This window comes from Patella vulgata, chromosome 6 (assembly GCF_932274485.2).
Source record: "Patella vulgata chromosome 6, xgPatVulg1.2, whole genome shotgun sequence".
Classification (NCBI taxonomy): Eukaryota; Metazoa; Mollusca; class Gastropoda; family Patellidae; genus Patella; species Patella vulgata.
In genome coordinates this window covers 40311389-40323511 of record NC_065884.2, presented here as the reverse complement: position 1 = coordinate 40323511, position 12123 = coordinate 40311389, and the positions used below count along the sequence as shown (strand labels likewise).

The following is a 12123-nucleotide window of genomic DNA, read 5'->3' as shown; positions in this document are numbered from 1 at the left end:
TCACCGTTTAACCCTACGGACAGCTGAGTTCGAATTTCGTGAAAATCGGCCCAAAACTTGACAGACAAAATGGCCGCCGTTCGTTCTCAAATAGCGTATAAATATGATATATCAAGGTTGTGGACCCTATAGAGGTCACAATTTTTATCCGATTTTGTTGAAACTTGAAATGTAAGTTTATAACCCAAAGATCGTGGTTCCTTTTGATATTGCGTTTTTAGCTTGTGGACCCTATAGAGGTCATAATTTTTATCCGATTTAAAAAAACATATTATTATATCACCGTTACACCCTAAGGACGACTGTGTTTGAATTCCGTGAAAATCAGCCCAAAATTGACAGACAAAATGGCAGCCCTTCGTTCTCAAACAGCGTAAAAATATGGTATATCAAGGTTGTGGACCCTATAGAGGTCATTGTTTTTATCCGATTTTGATGAAACTTGAAATGTAAGTTTATAACCAAAAGATCTTGGTTCGTTTTGATATTCGCGCATATCGGACAGTAACTTCCTGAATTATAGCCCCTGATTGTACAAAAAATCACTTTCTTTTTAGCTTGTTTTATTTTATATACATCGAGGGGATGGTTTATATAATTATACATGTATATCTTATTTATTGTATTCCAGTTAAAGTGATCATTTGATAATGTTGTATTTATGATTTGTTTCAGTCACCAGAAGAACATGAAGCAGAGACAAAAATCAAATCAAAAGAAGCCAGAAAATATATTTTTAACTGCCTAGATGATATAGGACAGGTATGGAAATTAAACTAATGCACAACACATACTGTTAGATTGAAAAAGAAAATATCAAGATCAAGAATTTGTTTGTTGCGATTTATTATTTTAAAATTTTCTTGAAATGACATTTGGCAGTAGAGGGATAATAGTACAATAGTAATATAAACAGAACTTTACGGATTTTACAACATCTTTGTTATTTCATGCAATTTGATTTCATTTATAAAACTAAAGAAAAAATACTCTGGAAAAATTACTATGAAAGAAATAGTATTACAATATCTATAGATATCAGTTCATTTCATTTCATTTGAACATAATAATTAGATAGCAAAATGAGGAAATTTGTCTACACTAGTGCCAAATAAAATTCCTCAAAACATAATGGAATTTACAAGATATGCTTATATGTCATCTCTTCCTTGATACAAAACTGATATTAAACATGAATTGAATTGTTCTGTCTATGATTTAGGTTTAGTTATCTTTTTAAAATTGATTTACACAGTAAATATTGTTAAGAATTATGTATGCGGCATGCAAAATTAAATCTGGCGTTTTCTAGGTGTGGAAGTATCAAATCATATTATAATCTCCTTAAAGATTATTTAAATTTGTGTTCCCTTTTATAAGCCATAGTAGGGAGAAATCTTATAACGGTCCAAGCAAAGCCACTTATTTTATCATTAAATGTCAATTTTATTAATTCATTGGATTGATTTATAACCCATAATTCTCCTAAAATGTTATTTTATACTCTGTATGCTTTCCTTCCACAGATCAATGTGCCAACAGACCTAGAGGGGAGTGAACTCTTGGCAGAAAAAGTTGACCGACGGGAATTTATTGATCTTTTAAAGAGAATGTTAACTCTAGACCAAGAAAGAAGAATTCTGCCTCGAGAAGCACTAAATCACCATCTAATAACAATGAAACATCTAATGGACTATGCTCATTGTAACATGTAAGAATAATCAAAATACTGTAGATAATCTGACATAATTTTATGTTGTTCATGTAAACAAGTTTGAAGTATGAATCAGTGTCAGAAATGATTGTCAGGTTTCAATGTTAAACATGTTACCTAATGTAATTAATCAGTAACTTTCTCCTCATTATTCTGAAATGGCCTCTTTATATACGCCCACATTTTCATGTGGACGTATATTGTTGTCGCCCCTGTCCGTCCGTCCATCCGTCTGTCCACAATTGTTTGTGGACTCTCTACAGATAACAATTTTATCCGATTTCAACGAAACTTGAAATATAGGTTTATCTCCCAAAGATCTCGGTTTCTTTCGATATTGGCATGTATCGGACTGTAACTTCATGGATAATGGCCCCTGATTGTACAGAAAATTGCATTTTTAGCTTGTGGACCCTATAGAGGTCACAATTTTTATATGCCCACATTTTCATGTGGACGTATATTGTCGTCACCCCCGTCAGTCCGTCCACAATTTGTTTGTGGACACTCTACAGGTCACAATTCTTACCCGATTTTGACGAAACTTGAAATATAGTTTTATCTCCAAAAGATCTCGTCTGCTTTCGATATTGGCATGTGTCGGATCGAAACTTCACGTTTTTAGCTTGTGGACCCTATAGAGGTCACAATTTTTATCCGATTTTGTTGAAACTTGAAATGTAAGTTTATATCCCAAAGATCTCGGTTCCTTTCAATAATCGCACATATCGATCGGACCGTAACTTCCTGAATTATGGCCCCTGATTGAACGTAAAATCGTGTTTTTAGCTTGCGGACCCTATAGAGGTCATAATTTTCATGTGGACGTATTATGCCGTCGCCCCTGTCCGTCCGTCCGTCCACAATTGTTTGTGGACTCTCTACAGGTCACAATTCTTATCCGATTTCAACGAAACTTCAAATATAGGTTTATCCCCAAAAGATCTCGGCTGCTTTCGATATTGACATGTATCGGATCGAAACTTCATGGATTATGGCCCCTGTTTGTACGAAAAATCATGTTTTTAGCTTGTGGACCCTATAGAGGTCACAATTTTTATCCGATTTTGTTGAAACTTGAAATGTAAGTTTATAACCCAAAGATCTCAGTTCCTTTCGATATTTGCCCATATCGGACAGTAACTTCCTGAATTATGGCCCCTGATTGTACGAAAAATCATGTTTTTAGCTTGTGGACCCATTAGAGGTCTAATTTTTATCTGATTTAAAAAAACATTTGAATATATCACTGTTAAACCTTAATGATGTTTGAGTTCGAATTTCGTGAAAATTGGACCAAAATCGGCTGGACAAAATGGCCACCCCTTGTACGCAAACAGTGTATATATCTGGTATACAGTTTCGGAGATCGTGAAAGTTTGACCAAACACGATATTACCGTGTTTTCTATCATGGAATTCCATGATTTACCGAGTGAATATCGAGTGACATGATAGCACTGCCTCGGTGTTGAAAACACGGTGTGACTCGGTGTTTTAATTAAAACATGCCTCTCGTCGTTTATTTTAGGTGAAATACATGTAGCACTTTAATAATTAAAGATCAGTTACTACGTTGGCATTTTTCCATTAATCACGAATATTTGACGGCTAGTTCGAAATCGGAACAGGAATAAACACATTTTTCGGGAAACCCCGGGTACTATTCATCCTCTTCTAAACAGAATATGCCAAAAGATACCAATGCGTTATTACTTCATTAATATGTTCTATATTTTTATGCATTGGCCGAGAAAGTTCATCCAGATTTTCCGGCGTGGTTTCCCCTTGTCAGTGATGCAGGACGGAGGGCCTGACAAGGAAAGCTGTCTAGTCGTTCGGATGGGACGGAAAACCGAGGTCCCGTGTACAGATTGGCGTGCACGAAAAAGATCCCTTGGCAGTTGGAATTCGATATAAGAGTAGGCCGTAGTGCCGCTGTCCGGGCAAAATTTCATTTCATTTCATTTCATTTTCTATATTTTTATACGCCCACATTGAAATGTTTTCGTGTATTGTTGTCCCCCCAGACCGTCTGTCCGGCTAAAGTTAATATCCGATTGACTTTAAATTTATGCACAGTGGTTAGGGTCATGGGACGAATAGTTTGATTTTCAGCGATTTCCGATAATTACTGCCAGAGTTATTGCCCTTGATCACTTGTGGACGCTCTAGAGGCTAAAGTTAATATCCGATTGACTTTAAATTTATATACAGTGTTAAAGGTCATGAGACGAAGAAGCCTATTGATTTTCAGCGATTTCCGATAATTACTGCCAGACTTATGGCCCTTGATCACTTCAAAAAGACATGTGGACACTCTTGAGGTCAAAGTTAATATCCGATTGACTTTAAATTTATACACAGTGTTTAAGGTCATGAGACGAAGAATCCTATTGATTTTCAGCGATTTTCAATAAATACTACCAGAGTTATGCCCATTGATCATTTTGAAAAATCTTGTGGACGCTCTAGAGGCTAATGTTAATATCCGATTGACTTTTAATTTATACACAGTGTTTAAGGTCATGAGACGAAGAAGCCTATTGATTTTCAGCGATTTCCGATAATTACTGCCAGAGTTATGGCCCTTGATCTCTTTGAAAAATCTTGTGGATGCTCTAGAGGCTAAAGTTAATATCCGATTGACTTTAAATTTATACACAGTGTTTAACGTCATGAGACGAAGAAGCCTATTGATTTTCAGCGATTTCCGATAATTACTGCCAGAGTTATGGTCCTTGATCACTTTGAAAAATCTTGTGGACGCTCTAGAGGCTAAAGTTAATATCCGATTGACTTTAAATTCATACACAGTGTTTGAGGCCATGAGATGAAGAATCATATTGATTTTCAACGATTTCGGATAATTACTGCCAGAGTTATGGCCCTTGATCACTTTGAAAAATCTTCTGACGCTCTAAAGGCTAAAGTTATCATCCGAGATTGACTTCAGATTGATACACGAGTTTAAGGTCTTGAGACGAACAAGTATATTGATTTTCAATGAATCTTTATGACTTGAAACAGCTAAATCCATGATGTTAAAAGTTTTGTATACTAAACATTAGCATGGGACAGAACTTTATAAAAACCAAACAAATTCTAATGGTTTTCTGATAAATACTTAATGAGTTGTTACTCTTAATCAGATTTTAATGTATTACAAATATTTCATTACCGAAAAAAGTAAAAATATGTGACAACTCCTGTTGACTGCCCGAACGATATAGCTGCTGTGGGCGTATGTTTCGTTGCCTGGCAACCTATCTTTAATACTTGCGTTAATCAACTATTACAAATTCATTCATATTACGAAAAAATGATAAAATGCGCACAAATCGATTCTGGTCTTACCGGGGTGTAGTTTTATCCATCCAAATAGTAATTCACATACATACAAATAAGTCACACGGTGCATACATTATTGGTAAATCACACCTCAACTAATATATTTTTTCTGGTTTAAATCACAAATGAATTAAAAGTCTTCGTCACCAGATATCAAGCACACTTTGCTGAGTACATGTACATGAACACGTATCAGTCCGATAAAGGCGATAATATAATGCTGGCTTTTTCATTTCCGCACCAAAGAGTCTGCGGAATGCATACTGTCAATCCAGGTTTCATAATGTGAATTGGCACGTGACTTCAAAAGAAACCAACTCACTGATAGAAAATAGACGCCCAGTTTACAACCAATTGTTATCCTGCTGTAGTCGTCTTGACAGTACGACTTGTATTGTAAATTGTCAGTAGTAAAAATTACCAAAAAAGGTTTGACATCTTTATTAAAAAAAACAATCACAATTGTTAATGATTCTGATATGCAAATGGTTGGCATTCAAGAAGGGTCACAATGGTTTGTTCTTTGCATGTCAATCAATTTGGGCGTTTTGGTTAAAATTAAACGCAAGGAAAATTTTCAAAAGAGATGTCTTGTAAAATAACCCGTATTTATTATTCAAATATTTTCTCAATTAGCAGAATGTCAAAATAAAGAAAACAACGTAACACTTACAATATAACTAACTACGAAGTCATTCGTCGACGTTTCACGGGGTTGTTTGTATGTAATACCAATATGTAACTAGAAATTGTGGTTACTGTTTTACGGTAAAAATCGATAATTATGGTCTATTGCATGAATACGGTCAGCTGTTTGTATGTTGCATTCATATATTGAACGGGTGTCAGTAAACTCGTCCAAAAGCAAACTGCTTACCATATTTATACGGTAGACGATAAATATCCTAAATAATAGTCCGGTTTGGTTTCCAATAATTATCACAGAAACAAATATTAATTTTCATTTTTTCCGTTAACATATTAAAGACGCTTTCAATAAAACACCTAACAACAAGTTCTTATGAATGGAATCTTGTCTGGACAAAATTTAGATTATTAATAGTAACTAAGACGACAATTAGTCACATCAAAGAGAACACATGAAAGAGTACATAGGAAATTGCCTAACAAAAAAGCATGCATTAGTTAAAGGGGCATAAGGGATGATTTTTGTGCCAAATTAAATAAAAAATATCACCACCGGTTCAACGAATGATTTTATTAACAGAATATGATGATTAAGTATTCTTTTCACACGGTGGATACGCCAACCTTTAAGTCTGTACCGATTCAAAAATTGAATTATCTCTTATATCCACATATTTTAAATCCCGAGTTTTATTGTAAATAAAATTAATAGAATCCCTTGTAACCTACTGGTAATACATGGTGTATATTGTAGGGGGATTACTTACCGTACTGACAATTCAGAATAAAAATATTGTCTACAAGAATACGACATGGTAACAATTTGTTGTTTAAGGGGCTTCTATTTTAGTCAATTATCATTTCCTTTTGATGGCACGTGTGAATTCACGTAATTAATTAGGAAGCTTGACTGACAGTATGCATTGTCTCAGACTCTTTGGTGCCGAAATGAAACGGCCACCAAGGTATTATCCGACCGATACGTGTTAATGTACATGTGTTCAGCAAGGTTGACGGTGACTTCTTGCTATGTGTGCTTAAAAACAGGACATGAAGGTATTCAACTCATTTGTGATTTAAACCCGAAGATATATTACTTGTTCAGGTGTGATTTATCAATTCAAAATGCATTGTGTGACTTATTTGTCAGAATGGAAATGGCTATTTCGATGGACAAACCTTTCGCCCACGGTAAGACCAGCATCTATGTGTGTAAATTTTGAAATTTTCGTAATCTGAATGAGTTTGAAATAGTCGATCGATGCAAGTCTTAAAAATGTCGAACATATTGATGAAGTAATGTATCGGTACAGCCATAATTCTGTTCATTTTATTATTTAAAAGCCTGTTTGATTGTAACATCGTGGCAGTATATCTTTTTGACATCAATTGTTTATGACTGAAAAATATATGGTTAATTTTACATATCAAATTACACCGAGGCCTATCGTGTCACGCGACTATCATGGTTCACGATAGCGATTGCTACACCGAGTAATTTATCATGGCAATATTGTGGCGTTATCATGGCAATTTTCAACAAAAAACGACACGATAATCATGTTTGGTCAAACTTTCACGATCTCCATACTGTATCAAGGTTGTGCACCCGCTAATGGTCACAATTTTGATCCGATTTTGATGAAACTTGAAACACATGTTTATGACCCACAGATTGTGGACCCTCTAGAGCTCACAATTTTGATCCGATTTTGATGAAACTTGAAATGCATGTTTATAACCCAAACATCTTGGTTGATTTCAATATTCGCACAAATCGGATTGTAACTTTCCTGAATTATATGTCCCCTGATTGTACGAAAAATCTCGTTTTTAGCTTGTTGTCGCTCTAGAGGTCACAATTATCATCTGATTTTGATGAAACTTGAAATACATGTTTATAACCAATAGATCTTGGTTCCTTTCGATACTCACACATATTGGGTCGTAACTTCCTGAATTATGGCCCTAGATTGTACAAAAAATCACGTTTTTAGCTTGTGGTCACAATTTTTATCCGATATAAAAAAAACGTGTAAATATATCACCGTTACACACTAAGATCTTGGTTCCTTTTGATAATCAGGCATACAAGAACATAACTTCCTGGATTATGGCCCCTGATTTTTAAAAAAATCGCATTTTTAGCTTGCGCATTCTCTAGAGGTCACAATTTTTTATCTGATTTCAAAAACCATTTAAATATATCACCATTCACCGTAATGAAGGTTGAATTCGGAATTCGGGGAAATTAAAATGAATGTGCCCAACAAAATGGACGCTCTTTGTACTCAAATTGTGCAGACCCTCTAAAGGTCACAATTTTATCCAATTTTGATGAAACTTAAAACATATCTTTATATCCCAGATTTAAAAAAACATTCGAATATTTCACCGTTAGTTCGTATTGTTGGTTGAGTTCGAATTACATGAAAATTGGACGTAAACTGTCGGACAAAATGTGTAAACATCTGGTATATCAAGGTTGTGGACCCTCTAGAGGCCACAATTTTGATCCGATTTTGAAAAAACTTGAAATGCATGTTTATAACCCAAAGATCTCGATTGCTTTCTTATTTGCGTATATTGGATCGTAACTTCCTGAATTATGTTCCCTGATTATACGAAAAATCGCGTTTTTAGCTTGTGGTTCCTCTAGAGGTCACAATTATTATCTGATTTAAAAAAACTGTTCGAATATATCACCGTTATACCGTAATGTTGGTTTAGTTCGACTTTTGTGAAAATCGGACGAAAACTGCCAGACAAAATGGCCGCCCCTCACTGCAAATACGGTAGTGTGAACATCTGGTATATCAAGATTGTGGACCCTCTAGAGGTCACAATTTTGATCCAATTTTGATGAAACTTGAAATTTATGTTTATAACCCAAAGATCTTGGTTGCTCTTGATATTTGTGCATATCGAATCGTAACCTCCTGAATTATGGTCCCTGATGGTAAGGAAATTATTATCTAATTTACAAAAACGTTTGAATATATCACTGTTACACCATAAGGTTGATTGAGTTAGAATTTCGTGAAAATCGGACCAAAACTGTTGGACAAAATGGCCGCCCTTTTTGCGCAAATAGTGTTTACATCTGGTATATCAAGGTTGTGGACCCTGTAGAGTTCACAAATTTTGATCCGATTTTGATGAAACTTGAAATACATGTTTATAACCCACAGATCTCGATTCCTTTTGATATTTGCGCATATTGGATCGTAACTTCCTCTTGATTTTACAAAATTTAGAGATAACAGAAATCGAATCTGCACCCCCGAAAACAAATATATTGACACAAAAGACAACTACTTAATCAAAATCAGCACAACGTCCGATTTTCCCGTGACAAGTGGCAGCAATATTGGAAAATGCTAAATATGTGGACATGTGATCATTTTATAAAGTTGTAAATGTCCGAAATGGATTCTGCGCCCCCGTAAACATATATATTGACACCAAACACTACTACTTAATCAAAATTTTGAAATTTGCATAATAATGTAGTCACGTGACGTCATGGCGGCCGTTTTGGATTTCTCATTTCTCACTAAAGCTAACACGAAAACAAATTTTTCTCCATGAAATACTTATGAGATATTGTTTTTTTTCACTGGATTTTGATAAAGATACATAAAATGAACAAAAATATCAATAGCAGCCATGAGCAATGACACCACGAACACGCGCATCACGTCTCCCGCTGCCATGACCACGTGCGAATTGCAATACCTTGTTTTTACTTCCACTTTCACTTTCATCCCCATATCAAGTCCCATATCATTATCAATATAGTCAGTCAATAGATCTACACGTTCGGGACTCGGGAATTGCCTACGTCTTTTACGATCCAGCAGGCCAGCATTATTATCAACATCAGAATTATTGTCAGAATCTACTGCAGACACAGGGCTATCGTGTTCACATTGGGCTTGTTCGTCATGCATGGGAAACATAGTTAGCCTTGGGCATTACGTCGCGCAACAAATCACACACTTCATAATACCAATCACTGTCCTGACTACTATCATTATCAAATAACTGGAAACGAATTATGTCTATCACCCGCCTCGAAATTGTCCGTGTTGGTCAGCAAGACGTCATTCACGACTTCGTCGAGAGTGCATCGTCTACGTTGTCACTATGCACTCCGCCATTTTACGGTTTGCCGCTTTGAAACACGTGGAAATATGTTCTAGTGTATAGAAAATACAATAGATGGCACTTGCAGTTACAGTACTAATTTTAGCGAGGGCTTTACTGAGTACACAGTAATACCGGGTACACGTATTTTACCGACATTTTATAATACCCGGTACTACCGGGTAGACGCAATGAAAGGGTTAATGCTCGATTAATGAAAGTTATCATCCGATATGTATGAAATTTATATGCATCATTTAAATTTGTGAAACAGTGGTCTATTGAATTTCAACAATTTCCGTCAATAAGTTATGGCGATTGTGAACGTTTGAATGACAAAAGTGATCATGTGATCTGTATGAAATTTATATGCATTATTTAAATTAGTAAAACGAAAAAGCCTGTCAAATTTCAACAATTTCTGTAGATTACTTCCAGAGTTGAGTCCCTTGTTTTAGTTTGTAGAACTTGTAAACTCTCAAACGACAAAATTTATAATCTGATCTGTATGGAACTGTCTTATAAAGGCCCCCAATTATCTACAAAGGAATAAATATGCGACCACCCTTGTCGACCGCTCAGATGATTTAGCTGCTGTGGGCGTATGTTACAAGGTTGTAAATGTCAGAAATGGATCATGTACCCCTGTAAACATATATATTGACACCAAACACTACTACTTAATCAAAATCTGCACATCTTCTCCATCTTCTCATTTTCCTGCCAAAAATGTATGTGAACATATGATCATCTTACAAGGGTGTAAATGTCAGGAATGGAATCTGCGACCCGAAAACATATATATTGACACCAAACACTACTACTTATTGAAAATCGGCACATCGTCCGATTTTCCCGCCAAAAAATGGTTGCCACCTTGGAAATATCTTCAGTTAGTGATGGAAAAAATCTGAAATATTTTCATGACCCCTGTCAATACTTATACAGTGCCAAATCACGTTTGTTATGTCGATAAGATTATAAATAAGTTAAAAACAAAATATAAGTCGGAATATTATCGCAAAATGGCTGCCTTCAAATAATGGCGTCGCACTCTATGAAGACCTACCCAGAAAAAATGTCAACATTGTTTTTTTGTCATATAACATCCAAACCTACAAAATAAAGCTTGTTCCACGGTTTCTACCCGAAAAACTGACGGATTTACATTAATGATCGGACTAAGTGAAATAGGAAAGCAGGACTCCTCCGATAAATCAGTCGGCCTTGGGCCTACGGCTCGACGTTTGTGACGAACACTGTTCATTAGCCCCCAGTGGGTGCACCAAAGTAGTATGTCAAACCTTATTTCACTTCATTTTCATGTGGAAGTATATTGTCGTCGCCCCTGTCCGGACGTCCGTCCATCCGGACGTCCGTCCACAATTTGTTTGTGGACTCTCTACAGGTCACAATTCTTGTCCGATTTTTACGAAACTTGAAATATAGGTTTATCCCCAAAAGATCTCGGCTGCTTTCGATATTGGCATGTATCGGATCGAAACTTCATGGATTATGGCCCCTGTTTGTACGAAAAATCACGTTTTTAGCTTGTGGACCCTATAGAGGTCACAATTTTTATCCGATTTTATTGAAACTTGAAATGTAAGTTTATAACCCAAAGATCTCGGTTCCTTTCGATATTCGCGCATATCGGACCGTAACTTGCTGAATTATGGCCCCTGATTGTACGAAAAATCGCGTTTTTAGCTTGTGGACCCTATAGAGGTAGCATTACCACATTCGTCCTCAGCGCTGTGTGACACTCAGTCAGCGTATTGACCGTGTCCTACACTCCTTGCGCACAGAGTGCCAAGAAAAAATATCCGATAAAAAACTCACAATTTGTGTCAACATATTTTAACCTATATGAATAAAAAGCCAATTAAATTACCTTTCTAGTGATACAAGTTTCGTTTTTGTTCTTTATTGATAATGCACTCAAAACACAAGTTATAAAATACCCACGCTAATATTACGTCACTGGCAGTTAGCCATTGTTTTTCCATTAGCAAATTAATTAGTGTTCACGGCACGCCCGGGTTTTTGAGCGGTATCTCGCTGGGGATTCTCAGTACGTCATTGAAACTTTCAACGAATCATCAGGAAGAACCCTGCAAGGTTCTGCGGCATTCCCGATCAAAATGGCTGGTATAGTTTTTGAGATACAAATGTTTTAAAAGATTGAAGTCAAATTTTTCTAAAACTCAATGTTGCGGCTGGAATTTTAAAACAGTGAGAACCTTTATGAAATATCGTAGA

General features: G+C 35.8%; 1 protein-coding gene across 3 annotated transcripts in view; it reads left to right on the top strand.

Annotated features, from left to right (window-relative positions):
* Nucleotides 1–12123, top strand: part of LOC126825376 (homeodomain-interacting protein kinase 2) — a 157181-nt gene that overhangs the window by 75126 nt on the left and 69932 nt on the right. For all 3 annotated transcript variants that reach the window (XM_050554977.2, XM_050554976.2, XM_050554978.2), the window contains exons 5-6: nt 676–762; nt 1527–1711. In XM_050554977.2, the coding sequence (XP_050410934.1) occupies nt 676–762; nt 1527–1711 (272 nt within the window). The remainder of the gene's footprint in view (nt 1–675; nt 763–1526; nt 1712–12123) is intronic.